The 23,189-nt window shown below is 43.5% G+C and overlaps 1 protein-coding gene across 5 annotated transcripts in view; it reads right to left on the reverse strand.

Annotated features, from left to right (window-relative positions):
• Positions 1 to 23,189, reverse strand: part of PDE1A (phosphodiesterase 1A) — a 290,701-nt gene that overhangs the window by 55,426 nt on the left and 212,086 nt on the right. For all 5 annotated transcript variants that reach the window (XM_075933755.1, XM_014572868.3, XM_025183938.2 and 2 more), the window contains 5 exons: positions 21,833 to 21,899; positions 20,601 to 20,717; positions 15,049 to 15,189; positions 8,065 to 8,165; positions 4,327 to 4,452 (listed from right to left, as the gene is read on the reverse strand). In XM_075933755.1, the coding sequence (XP_075789870.1) occupies positions 4,327 to 4,452; positions 8,065 to 8,165; positions 15,049 to 15,189; positions 20,601 to 20,717; positions 21,833 to 21,899 (552 nt within the window). The remainder of the gene's footprint in view (positions 1 to 4,326; positions 4,453 to 8,064; positions 8,166 to 15,048; positions 15,190 to 20,600; positions 20,718 to 21,832; positions 21,900 to 23,189) is intronic.

The raw sequence follows: 23,189 nt of genomic DNA on the forward strand, positions 1-23,189 counted from the left end.
TCCAGGGAGCCCCAGATCCTCCCTGTGTCTTGGACAGCATAGCCAAAGGGGTCAGGACAGAGGCTAGAGGGCATCCCAAACCCTTGCACAGGAGTGGTAGAGGGTCCCAGGTCCCAGGCTATCTGGATGGTTCTTACCATAGCCTGGCTCTGATTTCCAGCCAGGACTGGGGGTAGGGCTTGTGAGAAAGAAGAGGACTGGGGTTGGGGAGCTCAATAAAAGAGGAGTGGGCAGGGCCTCAGGTAGAAGAGAAAGAATAGGTGGTAAGGCCATAGTAGGGGCCACTTGCAACAGGAATCACTGTACTCCAGGAAGAGGGAAGCATGTCCAATCAAAGAAAATGGATGTGGTGGAAAGAGAGACTGGGGGTGAAAGAATGAATGGATTTTTCGGGAGGAAGAAGAGTACGGAAAGGATGTTTTAGAGTGGGTTGAATAAGAGAAGGAGTGAAGAAAGACTATATTATTTGGGGAATGTCACATGCTGACAGAGCCTTTGTTACAATGTTGGCAGCAGTTCACTGATTCAGACCCAAACCTTGTGTTTTAAACTTAATTGAGGATGACAGTTTATTAGCACATTTCCCTCCCTGATGGTAACAGGTAGAAAAAATGGTAATGCAAAAAACCCCACAAGAAAACAAAAACAAAATACCCCTACCCTCTTGCTGAAATAATTAGCAAAGCCATAGTTTAACCAGGAATGGGCATTTAAAAAAAACAGTACAACTGAAGAAAACAGTTCTGACAGTATTTAAGAAATGAATCAGAGACAGGAAGTGTGTTGAAAAAACTGAACAAATTATCATTTCAATTTACTGGTAATTTGCTTTATTGTAAGCTTCAAAGCTGCTATTTTAATGGCATGAATTTTAATAAAGAGAATAAAAAAGTTCATTCTATTAATAATTTAAAAAACTGAAGTGCTTCTTTCAAGGGGCTAAATGGATGTTCCACTGTGCTATTGAACCACTGTAAACAATAACAGGGAAACAAGAATATTTTTGAACTCACAAAATGAATACCAGGCAATCATAATTTTCCAACCTGACCCTCAAAATCAGGTCAACTAGTTCTGCAAATTGCATGGGTATTCATATCAGCACTGAAGCACGCACAGATTCATTAGAGGGACCAATATTAAATGCTGATTTATGTGACCAAATAGAGAGTTAGGGACCCTACTTTAGCTAAAGTCGGGAAATCCATTTATTTATGTCTGGATATTGGTGATATCTTAGCAGAATTTTCAGAAGCCTTCACAGTTGATGATGCCTACTTAAATGTAATCATTAGGGTTCCTGCCTCTATTAAATAAAATATATTATACTCACATTAAAAGGGACAAATTTCTGCCCCCTACAGCTTCCATGCAACGTAGCTGGCTTTAAATGGGTTGCACAAGCATCACAACGGGCAGAATCTGAGCACTGTGCAACTGTCCATATAAAGAATTTCTGGTACAAATATCTATGCTATAGCACCACCAAAATAAATTCATTCACGAAATACAGAATAAGTCACAATTAAAGGAATTTCAAAAGCAAATGCAAGCACAATTGGAGAGTAGCGGAACAACTTATAAAAGAGCACACTAAATTAGCACTAAAGCATGCCATAGAGAGAGAGAGAGAGCGCATAAAGGAGATACATTTAGTACAGTGCAGCATGAAAAGCAAGGAAAGTCACTATGAAGATAGATCAGTCTTGGTAGACATGAACATTTTAGAAATACATATATATGCTACCAAATCTTCACAGCTATAGCCCAGGTCCTGAGACCTGCTCTGCTCCAGTCTGCCAGTGCAGATATGGGTTCTGTAGACTAGTCACAGCACTGGGGAATCTTCTGCTGTTATAGGGACTCTGACCCTGCTTTATTGCCATCTCCCCACTCCAGCCACCTAAGGAAAGAAGAGTGGTTGGGATGCACTGAGCCCTATTGATCCTAGACTGCTAGAGTGGCCTCAGATGGGGGCAACTGGGTGTAAATTCAGGCAGTATTTAAATTGCACTGATTTAGGTTGGGGACTTACATAGTCCTTGGTGACCCCAAGGAAAAGGGAAGCACAGAGGCATCTTTGCCCTTGTCCTTTATTGACCACAGTACAGCTAAACCAATTTCTAGTCCTATGTCTCTATAGGTATGTAAATAGCATATTAATGAACGTGACAAACCTCTATCTAGGATAAAATCCCTCCGGAAAAAAATTAAAATAATATTTTTTTCAAATATAAAAAAAATAAAAATAAAAGGTTTAGTTACTTACTCCATGTATTCAGGTAAATGGCATAAAGATTCTACATGACCCATATTGATGGGGGCTGAAAAGCATCAGTATCTGAAAGTTATTTGCTAGCTAGTCTACATCCCTAAAAAACTATCACTTTCTTCATATTCAACCGCACATCCCCTAATGTGATCTAAGCCATCAAGTGCTAGCAATGCCCTTCTGCCATGTATTTTGGTTAAATTGAACAGTCTTTATGACAAAGGATTAATGGACACAACTCAGATATTCGAAATGGCAACACACAGAATCTGTTGGGGGCAACATTTTAACCTGCCCAGGCACTCATTAATGGATTTAAAAGTAGGCATTCTTTTACAAAGTAATTTCAGGAACCAACTACAGAGAGAGACTGCAGAACTGGCTTTCATATGCAAATTTGACACCACCTCCCAGGGACTGAACAAAGACATGAACTGGATGGACCATTATAATAAACACCCAAATGACATCAAAAGCTAAGTATGGGACACTTACAGCCCACTCTATTCATCTCATTTAGCCCGAGCATTACAATTGACAGGGGTTTTTTCCTCCACTCCTCCTTTCTTTAAATTTGGAGGTTCTGACCCTTTTGCTTCACTCATCCGAAGAAGTAGGTTGTGCCCATGAAAGCTCATGATATATAGATATAGATATAGATATTTGTTTGTCTCTGAGGAATTTTTTTTAAGTTACAGACTAACATGACTACCCCTCTGAGACTTCATATTCAGCGTCAGTCTAAGTGGAGAGATCACAGAGGCTGAAATATCCTTTCAATCTGAGAGACGGTAGAAGCTTCCAGAACAAGGTTAAGTCACACTGGGAAAGGGAGCATGGGTAAGATAATACTCTCATTCCACATGTTTAAAATCAGCTTCTAGAGCTACTGATCTTTGGCAAGAACTGAATTCATTTAAAGAATTTAAGAATAACGAATGAGTGCTGTATGCTCTGAGAGAAAAAAAATCAAAAACATTTAGCAGTCTGCCTTAGTTACAGAGAGCAAAAAAAATACTGTATGTACAAAGGGGCCTGCAACAATTAAGGATAATTAATTGATTATAAATCAATAGGTTTTAATTCCTTATATTGTTAAATATTAAAACCTTGAGTGTCTATAAGCCAGTTTTACATATTCCATCTCTGAAATAAGCAACATGCAATTGAATTGTCTAGCAATTGCCAAAAAGGAAATAAAAGAATACATGCAAATAAGAAAGTGTTACACAGAAAGGTTCCAGTCTGGGCCAGTACTGAAGCTTTTTGTGCATGCTGGGCCAAGCTCTGTTCTCACATCATGCAAGTCCAATGAGACAAATAGATTGTTCAGATATAATGGTGAGCAAAATTTGGCTCTCTCTCTTTAGTGACCCCACTCACAGAAGCAACATTCTCCAGGTGCAGCACATCTGCCAGTGATACCACAACACAGCTACCGATTAGACATTTTAGGGATACTTCTAGCTATATCAACAGAAACACGGGAGGCTTGTGTTTTGTCTGCTCTGCAAGCACTGTTGCACACCACTGCAATCTTCTTAATAATGGAAGACCTCAAGGCAGTCCTGAAAATTATCATTTATGATATTGTGGTTCAAGTTATTGTGAAATGTCAGTTCCAATTCTGATAATCTTTTTAAATACTAAGTTCCAATGCACATAAATGCTTCCATTTCCAAGGCTTCTTCAGTTTCAGCTAGAACTCAAAAGGCATTTCTAAACCTCAGGCTGGTGGTATGAACTTGAGGAGACATACTTGCCCTAGCTCTCAGAGTTAGCACCTTGCTAAAAACAGAATGAAGCCATGACAGCAGGACAGATTAGCTGCCCTGAGTATGTAGTATGGGTCTTGAATGGGTACATACTCAGATGAGATGAGCTAGAATGGAGGAACAAAAGTGGACCTCAAAGAAAGTTAGCATGAGCATGTGTCCTCAAGCTGGAAATGCCAGCCCCAAGTCAATGTGTAGATGTACCCAAAATGAAGTGCACAGGAGAATACCTGCCCATTTTATTTATTGTAGTCATCTTAATGTCCCAATAACTCTTACCTCCAGTCATCTTTGCTTAAGTTTGCCAGGATGTTCATGTCTTCCTCTTGCATAAGTCTGTAAGCAGCACTTACATGATGGTTTTCAAGCACAGAGCGATCATTGTACAAAATTGCCACATCTGACCTAGGTGTAAAAGAGGTATGGGAAGAAGACACCGATGTTAGAAAATAGAGAGAAAAAGGTTATGTTGTCACTAATGGGTCTTTTTCTTTAGTTTAACGTAATATTTATGTCTTCTTAGTGGGTAGGGGTCTGAAAATAAAACCTCACAGATAATTCCTCATAATAAAAACAATGTGCTATTAAACATACTCACCATATTATCTACTACATAGAGCAAGGACCAGATTTTGGATGTGTCATCATTTTCTCTTTGTAATATGTAATTAATGTGATATGGCCCAGAATTCCTTTGCTGTCTGCAAATAGTTTTGAAACCTTCTGGAAAAAATACATGCCTCATCTCCCTCTAATGGCCAGCTCACACAGAGAATGGCAACCTTTAGCTGCTGTTAATTACTCTGTAAACTCAAGTGGCAGAAGCCTGTGTTGTGAATCTAAAGTCTCACCCTGCTCAGAACCCATGCCCTGCATGGTTCCAACTCATGGAAAAACAAAACTAGAAAAATCTCTCTCTCGCTCGCTCCCTCTCTCTCACACACACACAGAATATTAAGCACACAAGAGTTAGAAAATGTCAGAATTGAGGTGCGTAGTCGGGCGGTCTGGTTAATGACGCTGCTGTATGTTTGATTCTGCCCTATTGTTACTGAAGTTGAAAGGAGTGTAGGGCAGCCATGCAGCCTTGGCCTTCTAAGCCCAACAATTATTAAACAGAAAGGAAAAGAGAGAGAGAGAGAGGAAAGATAAGAAATAAGGGATAAGGAAAAATGACACTTGAGGGAGGAAGTGACAGCAGGAACCTACGTCTCACATTTCAGGTGACATTCAGGATTTACCCTCTGTGACGGTGCGTTGGGGGTCCCCCGTCTCCTGCACCCCGAAATGGCACAAACAGACTGCACCAGCCGGTGGAATAGAGGAAGTTTATTGCCACTCCAGGTTACAGCACAGCACAGATGTAGTCTGGTCACAGGGCTGGGCTAGGATGCCTCAGGCCACCTTGAGATGGGGGAGACTGGGCCCCTAAACTCCAGCCCCTTTCCCTAGGCTGTCTCCTTCATGCTCCCAGCCAGCCACTAACCCACTCTCTTCCAGCCCTGCCCCCCAGCCAGGGCAGCATTCCACCTTCCTTTGTTCCTCCTCATGGGGGGTGTCTGGCCATACCGGTTGGCATAGTGACTCATCCTGTTTTGCTGGGTCGTGGTACCCACGGCAGCCAGTGGGGGTTACCCCAGGGCCAGCAGCATAGAAACCAGCCAGGTACCCCCACTACATCACACCCTCAGCCTGTGGAATTGACAGTGTTAATCTCTCTGGCCTGGTCAGAACATCCTTCAGGACTGGGATGATAAAATCTCAACAGTGTCCTCCTTGGGTCCCAGTAGATGAGGTGGCAGGCATGCTGGGAAGACATGTTCCTTATAGCCCACCTGGCATCAAAATTATCCCCCAAAAGTCAATTATTAAGACCCTCCATGATACTTAGAACTCTATAATAGAAGACAGGTGACCTACTATTCTGAAGTGCTGTAGCTATCATGATTTAGCTCTTCTACTAGCTCCAAGGGTAACAAGGTGGGAATGTACTCTTTGAAACAATGAGTACTATTAAAAAAAATCCAAGCTAACCACTTGTGCATAGCATGGCATCAGGGAAACCACAGAAGTAAAGCAGGATTGGAAAGTTTGTTCATTAAGTAACAAATCATAAGCTACCTAAATAACAATGTTTATGTCCAGTCTTTTAATGACACAATGGGAAAAAGCTATGATTGGCTAATCAGGCATTTTTGTGAAGCACACTTTTTGATCCACATAGCTAATCATGATTGTTTTAACCAGTGTGGAAATTTGACATGACTGTAAGAATATTTTTTCTGCCTCTTTGAAGCAAGAGAAACAGGAGGATAAGCAAATAGATGTCTTTTTTAGGGTCAGATTCAATTACAATGGAAGATAGTGCCATATCAGAAAACAAATATGTAATAGTAAGCATTTAACTGTAAAACTCACAGCTTAATTTATTTTCCATTTTTGCAGTACTTCAAAAAAATACAAAAGACTAAAATAGAAAAGCAGCTTAAACTTAGAACAACTGATTGAAGTGATACAACTTATTTTTAGCTGGACTGTGTGAATGCAGCAGTATGTTGAAGAGGAAAGGGGCTTTCACTAATAATTTAGCTACCCACATGGAATTTATTCCTCACCTAATTTATCAAACCATTCATCAGCTGACTACTCTGTATGCAGCCCCTATGCAGTTTAAAGCCTACCATTGGCAGGCAGCATAGCCTGAGGTGAGTAGAAGACCACTTCTGTTCATTGTGAAAAATACAGTGATGGAAATAATTTAGTTGTTCAGTGCAGCCCAACATGCTTTTAAATTCTATAGGCCTTTTGGCAACAATATATTTCAGTCAATTAAATTATTACTTTTATTATCATCATCATTATTAATCATCATAATATTATATTTCTTCATATGCCCTTTTATGAGAGGCTCAACATCACCTGCATCCCCTATTTCGAAATTAAGGAAGACAGGGCATGCCTTTTATACCTGTTCCCTAGTGCATTAGCATTACATTTTCACTTACAGTGCTATTCATTTGTAGATCTGAAAATATTTTTGTAAGATAAACCCCATTTCACATGGAGGAAGCTTGAGACTTTCAAAATCCTATAGCAAAGCAGAGCATGGACTAGAACGCAGGGCTGCTGACTCTCAATCCAGTGCTCTTGCCAGTGGACTCTAGTGAACACAGTAGGGATTCTCCAAAATAGGCTGAGGAAGGCACCTTAAAAATCACCCATTTTCAGAAGCCTAATTGCCATTTGCTTTTGAAAATGTCCTCCTCTGTCACAAGGATCTTGCAACTTAATATCAACAACAAATATGACACACTGAAGTAACAGTTTAGATGGATATGGTGATACTATTGCAGGGGAAGTAGCATTTAAGGAGCTATATGGAGGAGGGTGGCGGGAATGGGGAGACCTACTTCAAACATATACCCAAATGGGATATTAAAAGGAAGCTACTAAGGCCAAAATAACAAAAAGAAAGGGAGTGGGTACGAAGCATAGTGAGAAGAAGAAGAATCAGAAATATTCTGTACAGCTGGCATCCTTGTCATGTTCCAAGTATTTTGCAATGACCCCTTGCATATCAATGAGCAGCCAAACGTGAAGATTTCACTTCAAAGCTATGCAACCAGATCCTGGGATCCTTATTCTCATATGCACTCTTTGCTCACATGAGTAATTTCATTAACTGTGTCGAAGCCAAAGAGGCCACTCACATGATCAGGGATGACGTGGGTAAGTAAGGGTTGCAAAGCTGACTACCACCAGTATCCAAAGAAGCAAAACATTTTAGGAAGCAGAACTTTAATGTTGAGAAATTGCTGGTCAGGTGAAGCATTTCTTGCTGAATGAATGCCAAGAATTCCTCACTTTCCTCTTTCATGTACCAAGGTATTATCTTGACCCCAGCCAATGGCACTAAACAGCTAAGCCACTAAATTGCCTTCCTTTTCCTCCCTTTATTCTAGATCATGCTGCAACAGCTGCATTCAGACAGGATATCACAAGATGAAGGGTGCTTACCTTGTCTGAATATGGAAATTGTTTGTGGTCCCAGTATGCTCATAATCATGGACTGCAGCTGCAAAGATCATAGCTAAGATTTCCAGTTCTGTGAGCCAGTGCTAGTGAATAGAAGCAAAATTCAGTCACATTTTGTAAAATAGCTTAACTGTGATATTACATCATTGAAAAGTTTCTACATGTAGCTTAATTAAACCTTACTCTTTTTTTCCTACCGAGTCATAAAATCTTGAAAATCACAAAGCATTGTACACTTTGAGAGTATCCTTCAGCTTCTGTTGACTTCATTGGGAGCAACGTGAGCCCTTTATGTACAACAGCAAAGTAAAACTTGTATGTTCAGAAAATTAAGTAAATTATTTATTATTTGATAAAAGCCTGTGTGATAAATCTGGCAGAGGGTTGGAACATGAGGTCTTTTGTCAGCCTGCCAATGTTTGTCTCCTGTGAAATAAACTATACATAAAACATGGTATTAAGTTACAGTTGTATTTTCCCACTTAGTGTAAGGTCTGACTCTCAAACTAACAATGCACAGTGGTTTTCCATGTACAACATCAACATTAAACACAGGCTTTACCAATCCTGAAATTTTGAAACTGGTATTTTTTTCTTCCTATAGTTAATATACTGCCATATTAGAATGGTAGTATTGTATAAAACTGAGATCTGCTTGGTATACTTATCAACTTTTTATATATTTTTACTTACTATCTGCTACTCTTCTGAGCAATGCCTTTCTAAAGACACAGGATATATTCTGTTGTCTTGCATAACACATTTACTCAGTCTACACGAAATGTATTCCATCTCAATATAAATCTACTAACAACCACAAATAAACCTCACAAAGTCATGTGTCTGATTTGGCAAAATACAATGTAAAATTTATTACACCAATGTTGTATTTTGCACTCAATTGAAGGTCACTTTGGATTTGACACATAACATACCTGCTCACCCACTCTTATTATTATGGCACACAAGGTTTGTGTCATAGAAGATACAAGTACTGTTTCATAAGATGCCTGAGTATGAGTATTACAGATTGTTTCATAAGGATGAAAACAGCCAATCAAAGTTCACTAGTTTTGTAAGAACAGCAAAGGAGGATATACTTAGACAAAGTAAGACTATTTGAATGTTGAGACTCCCAGTGAAACTATGTAGATTTACATTTAAGGAATAACAGAAAGTACAGTGTAACCTTTGTTATCCGGCACTTTGTTAACCAGAAAACTTTGTTAACCGGCATTGCCCGTAGCCACAATACTGTCACATCTTCAGGGGCACAGGTCTGAATTGGTTTACCATGATTGTCTTAACAATTTTTTATTTAAGAAGTACTAATCATCTTTAATTCAAAATAGAAATGTGAGACCAACTGCCTGACACTACAAAACTACCAATATTAAAAATGTGAGTTTTACTATTATTGTCCATTGGTTTTTCCTAGGTTGATGGGACCCTCAGATAACCGGAATTTTTAGATAACCGAAACACTCTAATCCCTGAGTGTGCCAGATAACACAGGTTTTACTGTATTATAAGCAGAAACCTCCACAGTATTTTGTATTTTAAAAATTAGAGTGAAAGCTGGGAATGACTTCCACAACGTTTTCAACAGAATATCTAAATAGAAACTAATAAATTATTAGCAACTGAAGCTAAAAAGAAAACCGTCTTTAAGCTTCTTTTCTCCAAATAATTTTTAGAAACCAAAATAGTTTCTGGAAAATCCTTCTATAATTAGTAGAGAATTTCTTGCAAAGGTGTCTCTGGACTGCAGACAAATTTTGTGTGGAACTGTATGCTGACAAATATCGTAGCTATTAAACACATGTTATTCAGTCAAATATTCAGATAATATATACATGATCCCTTCAGCAGACTGAAATACAAAGCATAAAGCTTCCAAACATTTGTTTTAATATAAGACATGAGCTAGATGGGACAAGATAGGTGATGATTAGTACAGGAAAGATGGTTATATCAGTCATTCTCTTTTCTTTGCTTGGAGTGGGACAAAAAAATTAAAAAAATGTTGTGGTGGGAAATGTAAGAAAGTTTGAGTGTCACTACACTTTTAATGGTGGGAGAAGATTCAGAATATTTGTTCTCCACTTTGATCACTGTTCATAAGATTAAAAAGAAAAACACAGTATGACTTTAGAGTTCCCATCCAATTTTCTGCATTCCACAAGAATGTGTTTCGGGGGGCGGAGATCAGATTAATTGGTTCCTAATTGTAATCCCACTTATCTCATCAGGAGTTGAGTCACAGAAGACTTCAGATAATATTGAGCCTACCCTTCAGTTCAGGTGGTTTAATACAAGATCAGAGACTAATTCTCCATTATCCATGATCCTTGACTTTGTATATATAATAGGCACCTGGCTGGGTGTGACACATTGACCTTGTTAGCGTTTACTTCCTCTGATGGGTATTCAGCTATTTGAGCTATATTATGGCTTGGGAGAGATTTTTATCTGTTATTTGACTCTGATTTCAGATATTAGAATTACCCCATGCCATGATCTTCAGTGAGGGTATGTCTACACTTGCACCCTCTTTCGAGAGAGGGATGCAAATGAAGACATTCAAAATTGCAAATGAAGCCAGGATTTAAATATCCCGTGCTTCATTTGCATAATTGCGTTATGGCGCTATTTCGAAATAACAAACATCGTGCGGATACGGTTATTTCGGGAGAACACCCTTCCCTCAAAATAACTGTTAAAGAGTTATTTCGAGGGAAGGGCCTTCTCCCGAAATAACTGCATCTACTCTGCATTTTTTTTAAAAATAGCACTATTTCAAAATAGCACCATAATGCAATTATGCAAATGAAGCGTGAGATATTTAAATCACGTCTTCATTTGCAATTTTGAATGTCTTCATTTGCATCCCTTTCTCAAAAAAAAAGTGCAAGTGTAGACATACCCTATGAGTCCAAGGACTGGATTAAGATAGCAGCTTCTCTTATTATCTGAAAGTTTTGGATAACAGATTCCATTGTATGTTTACTCTGGGTGAATTAATCTTAGAATCATAGAACACTAGAACTGGAAGGTATCTCAAGAGAACATCAAGTCCAGTCATCTGTCTTTAGGGCAGTACCAGGTACCATCTAGATCATACCTGATAGATGTCTATCCAAATTGCACTTACTTATCTCCAGTGATGGAGATTTTATAACCTCCCTAGGTAATTTATTCCACTGTTTAAACACACTCACAATTAGGGAGTTTTTCCTAATGTCCATCCTAAACCTCCCTTGCTGCAGTTTAAGCCCATTGCTTCTTGTTCTATCATCAGAGGCCTAGGAGAACAATTTTTTCTTCCTCCTCTTTGTAACACCCTTTTAGATACTTGAAAACTGCTATTATGTCCCCTCTCTATCACCTCTTTTCTAAACTAAACAAGCCCATTTCTTTCAGTCTTACCTCATAGGTCATGTTTTCTAGACCGTTAATCATTTTTGTTGCTCTTCTCTTGACCTTCTCCAATTTCTTCACATCAACCTTGAAATGTGGTGCCCAGAAATGGACACAATACTCAATACTCAGAGACTAATACACAACACGAAGGCCAAATCAGTGCAGAGTAGAGCTGAAAAATGACTTCTCGTGTCTTGTTCACAACATCCTTATCAATGCATCCCAGAATCATGTTTGCTTTTTTTTGCAAGTGTCACACTGTTGACTCATATTTAGCTTGTGGTCCACTATGAGCCCTAGATTCCTTTCTGCAGTACTCCTTCCTAGACAACCACTTCCCATTCTGTATGTGTGAAATTGATTGTTCCTTCCTAAGTGGAGTCCATTGCATTTGTTCCTATTAAACTTTATTCTATTTACCTCAGTCTATTTCTCCAGTTTGTCCAGATCATTTTGATTTATGACCCTATCCTCCAAAGCACTTGCAACCCCTCCCAGCTTGGTATTATCTGCAAACTCAGTAAATATAATGTCTACGTCACTATCTAAGATATTGAAGAGAACCAGTCCCAAACCAGACCCCTGCGGAACCCCACCTTTTATGCCCTTCCAGCATGATTGTGAACTCGTAATAACTACTCTCTGAGAACAGTTATCCAAACAGTTATGCAACCACCTTGTAGTAGCTCCATCTAAGTTGTATTTTCTTAGTTTGTTGATAAGAAGGTTTTGTGAGACTGTATCAAACGCTTTACTAAAGTCTAGGTATGCCACACCCACCTCTTCCCCCTTATCTACAAGATTTGTTACCCTATCAAAGAAAGCTATCAGATTGATTTGACCAGATTTGTTCTCTACAAATACATGCTATTACCTTATTATCTTCTAGATGTTTGCAGATGAATTGCTTAATTATTTGCTCCATTATCTTTCTTGGCACAGAAGTTAAGCTAACCTATCTGTAGTTTCCTGGGTTGTTCTTATATCCTTTCTTTCTAGATGGATACTATATTTGCCCTTTTCCAGTCTTCTGGAATCTCTCCTGAATTCCATTACTTTTTAAAGTTGACCAATAGGCTGCATTTCATCAGGCCTTGGCGATTTGAAGACATCTAACTTTTCTAAGTAATTTTTAAGTTGTTCTTTTCCTATTTTAGCTTCTAAACCTACCTCATTTCCACTAATTAGTATGATTTATTTTTTATTTCTTTAATTCCGTAACTCTAGTGGTCCAATAGCATAAGTGGGTTTTTTTTCTTCTCTCTCTCTTTTGGTGGGGTGGGGAGGCATTTAATAAATACTACAGTTGGGAAAAGAGAATTTTTACTGCTTAGGCTTTTGGCAAACTGGAAAACAGCAATTCTCTGGAGATTTGTAAAACTAACACTGCTCAAATGTATGCCTTCAGTTAAAAGCATTCAAAGTTCAGGGGTTTCTAAAACCTAGCTTTATTCTATCTTGTTTAATCCATGGCCCAGAGAGGTGTACAGGGACAAAATATGATCAGTGCTCTGTAAGGTTTGGCATTCTATGTATCAGTCCCACAAGCTAGAGAAAACACAGAAAGACTACAAATGACATGCCTCGACTGATAAATCCACTGCTGTGGGCATCCGTTATAGAAATACATCAAAGGTGGGTAAAATATTCTAGGCACACATCAGAGAGAAGCGTGGGGTAGAAAAAGGCACTAGAAGGGATGCATGCTGTGAAAGCAATTAGCTTGGGAGCAGTATAGTGTGTCATTCTCATCAGGTAAATAAGGCTACAAGTTAATGAAGTGACAGAAGCACAAGAAGATAAACATAACATTTGTGCATTGTGCTGTCAAGCTCCCCAAACTGACGTGGCACTAGCTAGCTACACAAGGTACTTTTGTGGCCTTCATCACCTCACTATCTTCTAAATGTATTTATTCTCCTCACACCTGTAAGGAAGGGAAGTACTAATATTATTCCCATTTTACGGATGGGGAACTGAACTGTAGAAGGACAAAGTGACTGGTGCAAGGTCTGACAGGAAGTGTTAAGTGGAACAAGGAACTGAAGCTGGGTATGCTCAGGCCTGGCCTTACCATGAGGCAAACTGAGGCCGCCACCTCAGGTCCCAGACTGGGGGCGGGAGGGTGCCACTAGGACCCAGAGTGTAGAAAATGGTGTCTGCTGCTGGTGCAGTGAAGGGGCATGAGGGCATCATTTGAGCTCCCCGCCTCAGGTGCCAAAATGTTGTGGGCCAGCTTTGGGTATGCTGAGTTCCAGGCTAGAGTCCTAACCATGGGACAGTCTCCTGATTCAGCCTCTTAGTGCATGTCATCAATACATGAACAGAACTCCTGACATTAAAACATTGTAGGACAATGGCAACAATAGGAAATTTTATTTTCTGATGACACAGAAAAGATAATTTTGCTTGGCAGGCTGCAGCACTTCTAGTTTTCGTATGTATACAGTGTCAATAATGTCTTTCATTAATTACATGCATGCAGTAAATAATCACTCAGGGTGAGAATTGAAGTCACCGCTCTCGGTGACACCAGTGGGAATTCTACCTGAGAAAAGACAGCAGAATGTGACCCGCACTTTGTAAGATGCACTACTGTTAAACTTTACAGTATTGGAAATAAATACTTGATACTTTAGATACTTCTGAAAGTAAATCAAGTTTGCCTACACTCTTAAGACCAAACTTTGCTTTGTCATTGGGCTTGATCCTTCTCCCAGTGCCTAGAAATGGCCCCACACCAAAACCTCAGATTCTGATTGAGATTCGCATTATGGTATGCAGCTTAAATCTTTCTGCAGAATGGCCCACACAACAAAACCAAGTATTAGAAATTTGTCAAAATTCTCATTTACGTTATGTATGTCTACACTTGCAGCCTATTTCAGAATAGGGCTGCAAATGTAGGCATTCAGAATTGCAAATCAAGCCTGGGATTTAAATATCCTGTGATTGATTTGCATCTTCCTGGCCAGGCGCCATTTTTGAAATTTACAAACCCGGAATAACTGCCCTCATCTACACGCGGCAGTGAAATGGGCATTTGAAATAAAGCCCTATTTCGAACTACCTGTTAAACCTCATTGCAAGAGGCATAACAGGTAGTTCGAAATAGGGCTTTATTTCGAATGCCCATTTCACTGCCGCGTGTAGATGAAGGCAGTTATTTCGGGCTTGTAAATTTCAAAAATGGTGCCCGGCCGGGAAGATGCAAATCAAGCACGGGATATTTAAATCCCGGGCTGGATTTGCAATTCTGAATGCTGACATTTGCAACCCTATTCCGAAATAGGCTGCAAGTGTAGACATATCCTTAGATTTTGAGTCCCCAATTTCGATTGCAACTATACCTGTGATTTTCATGTAACCTCTATAAAGACATGAGGTTCAGAACCAGTTCCCAAGTTTGAGGCCATCTCCAGAGAAAGCTCCCTTTAAAATCATTGACATATGTAGGACATTAAGCCTACATATCAACACCTATTTAGATACCAATACAACAGTGAGTTTGAGAAACTTTTCTCATTCTGAAGTAGTTCTTACCATGATGCCAGTATGAAGCATTATGTAATGCACAGTTTGGGTAACATCAGCTGCATGGATCAGATTGTGGTATGGATTTTTGTACTTGCTATAACCAACCTCCAGAGCCTCTGCAAATGAAATAAGACTGGGGACAGGGATCTGTGAGAAACAAACATCAGAATAATAAACTATGTTGCTCTTGCAACAGTTCCAAAAGCAATGGTATCATAAATACAACACAAATTAACACACAGGGTACACCAGTGCACAAAGACAAAGTGAGGGGGCAAATTGGTAAAGTTTAAAATGACTATAGCCTGCTCATATAGCTATACAACTGCTCTGCACCTGGTCCCTCTATGACTCATTCCCCAGTTACACTATGTACAATGTAAGACCAGCATATAAAACGGAGTAAGCTATACCCAAAAAGGTGCAGTAGGGAAATACACCCTGGGTATGTCTACACTACATAGTTCGAACTAACGGACGTTAGTTCGAACTAACTTTCCTAGGCGCTACACTAGCGCTCCGTTAGTTCGAATTAAGTTCGAACTAATGGAGTGCTTAGTTCGAACTAGGTAAACCTCATTTTACGAGGATTAAGCCTAGTTCGAACTAGCTAGTTCGAATTAAGGGCTGTGTAGACCCTTAATTCGAACTAGTGGGAGGCTAAGGCTTCCCAGGTTTCCCTGGTGGCCACTCTGGCCAACACCAGGGAAACTCTGTTGCCCCCCTCCCGGCCCCAGAGCCCTTAAAGGGCCACGGGCTGGCTACACAGTTTGTGCCAGTTGCAAGGCTGCAAGCACACATGCCAGCAGACCCTGCACCTGCCACAGGATGAGCCAGCCACCCGAGGGCTCCCAGCCCTCCACTGCTCCCCAGGACCAGCCTGGCGGCTCCCAGGAGCCTGCCCGGGGGCGCAAAAGGCGGGCGCCCGCTTGGTCAAGTGCGGAGATCGTGGACCTCATCGAGGTTTGGGGGGAAGCCTCCAATGTCCACGATCTCCGCATTAGCCACAGAAACGCGGCTGTCTACGGCCGCATGGCTGCCAGCCTGGCCGCCAGGGGCCACCAGCGCAGCCGGGAGCAGGTCCGCTGCAAGGTGAAAGACCTGCGGCAGTGCTACTCCTGGGCCTGCCAGCTAGGGGCCGACCCAGAGGCCTGCCCCCACTTCCATGCCCTGGACCGCCTCCTGGGGGCTCATGCTGTCTCTGCCCCCCGGGACATGATTGACCCCGGAGCAGAGGGCCCGCTCCTGGAGACGGAGGAGGAGGAGGAGGGCTCTGAGAGCCAGGAGCCTGCCGCCAGCCTGCCCGGGACCCGGGACCCCCGAGGCACCCCACAGAGCAGCTCGCCTGCGTCATCTGAGGCCGGGGAGGCGTCCACCTGTGAGTACCATCGTGTTCTCCTTATGTGTATGGGGGGCTGGGGCGAGAGAGAGCCCCGGGACCGTGCGCCTGGGCCTTGCCCAACAAGGAGCAGCAGCTGGGGATTCTGCAGGGGCCCTGGCCTTGCAGAGGGGAGCTGGGTTTCACACACCTGGGCCCCTGGGGTAATTGACCGCTGGTCTTGTTGCACCACAGCTGCAGCACCTGGGCCTGCAGGGCGCACCACACCGCCTGCAGCAGCTGCCCGTACCCGGGCAAGCAGGAGAGCCAGGAACGAGGAGGAGTATCAGCGGCGGCACCTCCGGTTCATGGACCACCAGCTCCGCACCCAGGACCACTGGGTCCAGGAGGACCTGAGGCTGCGCCGGAAGAGTCTGGAGGCCCTGGAGGAGCAGGGCCGTGCCCTGCGAGGCCACCTCCAGAGCCTGCTCGACCGCTTCCCATTTCCTCCTCCCCCTGCTCCCACTGCTCCCCCTGCTCCTCCTGCTCCCCCTGCTCCCCCTCCTGCTCCCGCTCCTGCTTCCGCTCCTGCTTCCTCCACACCCACTGTCCCTCCTGCCCCCCCCCCCCCTCCACAACCATTTCCCACCGACGCCCCCGGACCCGCAGTGTGGTGAGACGGGAGAGGCAGCCGGACTCCCACCCCTGAGCTTTCCTTTCCCTTCCTCCCTGCCCTCCCCTTCCAGCTCCCTCGTCCCAGGTTTCCCCCTCCCCTCTCCCACCCTCATTCCTCCCTTCCCCCACCCAGTTCTGTGAAATAAACAGACATTTTTGTTTGAAAAACAGGTGTCTTTATTGTACAGTAGGTAGGGAGGGGAAAGGGGAAGGGGGGTAGGGTGGAAGAAGGCCCCAGTGGGGCATGCAAGGGAGAGGTCAGTCCTCCTCCTCCACCAGGAAGCTCTCCCGCAGGGCTTCCCGGATCCGGACGGCCCCCCGCTGGGCTTCCCGGATGGCGGCGGTGCGGAGCTGACCATAGTGTCCAGCCATGCGGTCAGCCTCAGCCATCCAGGCTGGCAGGAAAGCCTCCCCCTTCCGCTCACATAAATTGTGGAGCACACAACATGCTGCCACCACGGAAGGGATGTTGTGCTCGGCCAGGTCCAGACGGGTGAGGAGGCATCGAAAGCGGGCTTTCAGTCGTCCGAAGGCCCCCTCCACCACGATGCGGGCTCTGGTCAGCCTGGCATTGAAGGCCTGGTGGGAGGGATGGAGGTGCCCCGTGTAGGGCTTCATGAGCCAGGGCTGCAGTGGGTAGGCGGCATCCCCCACCAGGCACACGGGCATGTCCACGTCCCCGACCCTGATGTGGCGGTCGGGGAAGAAGGTCCCGTCCTGCAGCCGCTGGCACATGAAGGAGTTGCGGTACACCCGGGTGTCGTGTGCTTTGCTGGACCAGCCCACATTAATGTCCGTGAACTGTCCCCGGTGGTCACACACGGCCTGCAGGATCACGGAGAAGTACCCCTTGCGGTTGACGTACCGGGACGCTTGGTGTTCCGGGGCACGGATGGGGATGTGCGTCCTGTCGATGGCCCCCCTGCACTTGGGGAAGCCGAGGGCGCCGAATCCCCGGATGATGGCTTCCGGGTCGGCGAGGCGGACCACCCTGTGGAGCAGCACCCGGTTGATGGCCTTGACCACCTGCGGAGAGAGACACAGCAAAGCGCCATTCAGTGGGGCACCCGGGTGGCTGGGAGCATTCGTGCCCTGGCAGTGCCCCGCGCCCCACTCCCGGAAGCAACCCCCCTGGCAGCGTTTAGTACGGCCGGGACAGCCTGACCCCTCCGGTGCGGGGCGCTTTTGCCTCCTCCTGCCCTCCCTTTGTCCCTGGGGCAGGCCATCCCCTCTTTGCAGCCCCCCTCTCCCCTGGCTTGGTGGCCGACGAGCGCCATACCTGCATGAGCACCGCTCCGACGGTGGATCTCCCCACGCCGAACTGGTTCCCGACGGATCGGTAGCTGTCCGGCGTGGAGAGCTTCCAGAGGGCGATGGCCACCCGCTTCTGGAGGGGGATGGCGGGCCTCATGCGAGTGTCCCTTCTGCGCAGGGCAGGGGCGAGCCACTTGCAGAGCTCCAGGAAGGTGTCCCTCCTCATCCTGAAGTTCTGGGTCCACTGTCGGTCCTCCCAGCGCACCAGGACGATGCGGTCCCACCAGTCGGTGCTGGTGTCCAGACGCCAGACGCGGCGGGGCACGCTGGTTCTGGGGCGCTGCCATGGCTCCTCCACGGCCCCCAGGGCGGCCAGGCAGAGAGGCAGGGGGCTGACGTTCACCAGGTGGTGCCAGGCAGCCTCGAGCCATTGCTGACAGGCTTACAGCAGCAAGTCCAGAACGTGCACCAGAAGGTGCAGGGTGAGCCGTGGCTCCATGTTGCCACCTGCGGCGGCCCCCCTGAAGGGAAGCACTGACACAGACGGGCACAGAGACCAATGCTTTGCTGTCCCTCGGCGAGGTTGGCAAGCAAGCAGGAAAAGCTGAGAACCGGCTGTCCGGGGGGGTCCCTTTAAGCTTGAGCCTCAGATAGCCTCAGACAGCAGCCACACAAAGCAACTACTGACCTGATGCCCTGCCAGAACCGGTTTCAGCCGCCCTTAAATGCCCCCCTGCGTCCAATCAGTGTGGACGCGCTAGTTCGAATTAGCAAAACGCTAATTCGAACTAGTTTTTAGTTCTAGATGTGCTAGTTCGAATTAGCTTAGTTCGAATTAACTAATTCAAACTAAGTTAGTTCGAATTAGCGCTGTAGTGTAGACGTACCCCCTGTGTGTGTGTGGGAACTCATAAGTCAATCACATAGCAAAAGTATGACATAGGAGAGTACTAGTATAGGACTAGATCAGTGGTCCCCAACGCAGTGCCCACAGGCGCCATGGCACCCGCCGGGGCATTTGTGTGCGCCTGCCGACCACCTGGGCTGGCCCCGCCCCCGGTGCGCTGCGCACTGGAGGCACCGGTCCCAGGCGCGCGAAATGCACCGGCGCCTGGTGCGCGGCGCTCGGGCGGCCCCAGCCCCGGGGCACAAGTGGGCGCGCAGCACCGGTGCTGGCCCCAGGCGCACGGCTCGGGCAGCGGCGCCGGCCCCAGGCCCACGGCACAAGGTGCTCGGGCGGCCCCGGCCCTGGGGCACGTGCCGGCGCCGGGTGTAAGGGCATCCCCACCCCTGGCATGCCCCAGGATGCGCGGCCCTTCCCCTGGGCACCTGGCACATGTGTGGCCCCACCCCCCGGGTGCCTGGGAGCCTCTAAAGGTTGGGGACCACTGGACTAGATCTTAGTCCCAGTTACCTGACCATGACACCAGGTTTACAAAGGGTGTTTCTTACCTCAGTAGCTTCCTGCTCTCACAATCAGGCCTCACACTGTGCATAAAATAAGGGTTGTGAAATACAGGTGCATTCTAGCTCTCTTTTTTTTTCAGAAATTAACTACAATTTTTCCTAAGACAAGACTGATAGCAGTTTTGTGTGATTAAACTGAAAACTGGGATTCCGTAATGACAGTGAGAGTAGAGTTCAATGTCATGATGATGATATTTTTTAAAAAAAAGTAGTGTGCACTTTGATAGCACTCATCAGGGGAGCATCTCAAAGTGCTTTCTAAATATGAAAGAGTGAAGCCATGCAACATCCCGCATGCAGCACTGAAACACAGCCTCCTTTAGTGTTTAAAATATAGCTTCAAAACAATTTAGAACAAGAAGAGGAAGTGAAAACTAAAATATTTGGTTGGAAACCAGAGTGAGGGTTTAGGGCCACAGATTGTGATCTTTAAGGGGTGTCCCAAATGCTCAGGACCACTGTCTCCCAACCAGCACAGTGTCTCCTTCTCAAGCCTCGGACATAGGTTAGGATTCTAACTCATAAAGACACAAGCTACCCATGCATTTTTTTCAGTACTCGGCTGTGCACTAAGGACCTCCCATCCTAAAGCTAAAGAACGGCTTAGCTTTCAGTCTTTGTCGAGATCCCAATAGCAGCAGAATGGCTGTAGTCAGCATGAGGTGGAACTTTATGGTTATTACAATGTATATGATCAGAAGTCCTATATGTGATATCTTTTAAATGTTGCAATTCCATCCTTTCATTTGTTCAATAAAATATAATTTCAACCATAGCCTGTTTTTTTTTTAATATTTATTGTATTTCTTATTTCTATATTTGAGTTTTGTGGTATGCTTCTCACCTTGAAACGGCTGATAAGTTCGTATCGGGTGAACAGCTCATACATCATGAATTTCAGACTGTGCTCTCCACTTGCTTCATTTAGGGCAAACACATCAAATGACCATTTATCAACATCCTGCAGAATGCGGGGGGAGGGGGGAGGAGAAGAATCACATTCATATATTTAAATAGGTCCCAGTTAATAAATGGAAGCATTTGAAGCAGTATCTATTTCTCCAAAGTCACCGGCTTCTTTTTCTCCATGTTACTCTCATGAATAGCTATTCTAATACTAACAGCAAACCTAACTGGGAAAATTATTAGTAAAAATACTTGTATCTTGAGCTATATAATTGGGGGCATCAACTGCTAGGTGTTTTGCATGCTTACAAACTAAGGTCCTGATCTTTCAAGCAACTACACAATGAGTATCTTTACACATATACATTGTTGCACACCAAGTTCAGTGGTGGGGTTTTTTTTTTTTTTTTGCATCGACTAAGTCATACATACATCTAAAAAATCAGGGTGAACATTACAACATTTGTCTGATAGGGTTACAGGTTACATACTACAGGTTGAGCCTCTCTACTCTGGCACCTTTAGGACCTGACTGGTGCTGAACCATGGGAGGTCAATATTGTGTAGCAGCATTACCAACACTTCCCCTGCTTACCAGGCTCTTAGAAGACATTTAGGAGTAAATAAGAGCTAAATAACAGCACAGAACACTGACAGGACTGGTGGTTGTAAACAGTCTTAATGAAACTGCAGGTAACTTGGCCACCCCCACGATAAGTGACATTCAGCTAACTACAATCATACCGGACCATGGATGTTGCCAGAACAGAGGTTGTCAGACTAGAGGGGTTAAACCTGTATCTTCTTGCTTAAGATATGCTATTTTTAGGTATATATTGTATTTATATGCAATATGATTACTCTCCAAAAAAGGAAAGAGGCACTGCTCTCTGAGACTCTGATTTCTAGTATAATTTGGGGTTGATAAAATCACAACAGTTCAATTTTTATTAAGCAATTTTCTATTCAAATTTGTCTATTGCTCTAATTATATCTTAATGAAATAGAGATAAAATAAATATAATCATATGCTACTTGTGAATTTTTCTCTTATATGTAGCGCTTTCTGCAGTCTCATAGATGTTCATAATACTTTCAGAAAAGGCATCCATAAAAGTCATTCAACACACATACAAATATATTCAAATGACACAACTAAACTGTTTTCACCTTAAATGTTACTATCACTTCTGCTGGGTAAGCCAAACCAACCATGTTAGAAGTCCTTCGGTACATTCTAAAAGAACAAACACATTATTAATTAGTTGGTACTAATTCAACCTTTTAAAAATTTCTTCTTTTCAGTTTCTCAATTTTATAATTTTTGAATTAAGGGCCTAATCCAAAGCCCATTCAGCTCAGTGGGAGTCTTTCTGTTAACTTAATGGGCTTTCAGGAATGATCTCGTGGTCCTATGAAGTATTACTTTTTGGTCTAATAATACACTGCTAGGAATACTTCCTTTAATTAATCATTGTAGCTATTCACATTCACTTAATGTGAATAAAGGAAATAAACTATTTAAATTTAGTATTGTCATCAGTATCATTACCACAGATTCACCTGCTTTTATCACCTAACAAAAGAATAGTCTAACTGTGGGTTTCTGGTATTTAAACATCCAGGCACAGATACTCCACTAATACAAGACGGTGCTGTTCAATTGGTTTCAGTCCAAAAACATGACTATCATGTATAACTAAGTTAATTGTGTTATTGTTTTAAGTAAACATTGAGTTGGTAATTTAAGAGTTGTTTGGAAAAGAGATTTGGATACACATCTATGTCCAACCCACTGTACTACAACTATATCTAACGTAAAAAAAACCCCAACAATAGCAACAACTATGGCCTGGGGCCTATGGCTATTAACTAAAAGATTTTTTTTTCCAAATATTCTGGTCCACACATAGGCAATGGTCCACATAAACATTGTTAGAAATATAACTCCTGTTATGCTTCTTTAGCTCATATGTTTTGGGATTGCTCCTATAATCAAGAATTTCTGGTAGGACTAGGGGTCAAAAGACCAATTGGATATTGGATGCTAAGCTGAAGCCCTCCTCAAGTTTCATTGTTGAAAATATCCCTGATACCTGAAAATTACCCGATTAGAAGATAACATGGCTCCAATGTGCAGGTTAGGCTGCAAAAATTAATCCTGCAAAATGGAACAGTCTATTCCTACCAAATATTGATGCCGGGCTCAGGGATATGGCTGACATTGCACCCAATGAACAACTGGCATTTCACAGAAAGAGAAAGCCCAAAAAATTCAAAGCAATTTGGGCTAATGTTTTAGAGGTCTCTGATCCACGTAGACACTGAAGATCATTATGTCACACTACCACTCTTTCTTCCCCTTCATCCAAATTCTCTTTGTTTGATTTGTGTATTAGGATCAGTCTGGTATTTTGGTATATTTGTTGTACTTGAAAAGCATAACACAAAATTATCAATAAAAATGTAAATGTTGAGTCTTGGTCACATTTTGGTGTAGATGGGTCTATGCCATGTAGTTTGGGTC

The sequence above is a fragment of the Pelodiscus sinensis genome, chromosome 7 (genome assembly GCF_049634645.1).
Source record: "Pelodiscus sinensis isolate JC-2024 chromosome 7, ASM4963464v1, whole genome shotgun sequence".
In the NCBI taxonomy this organism is placed as follows: Eukaryota; Metazoa; Chordata; order Testudines; family Trionychidae; genus Pelodiscus; species Pelodiscus sinensis.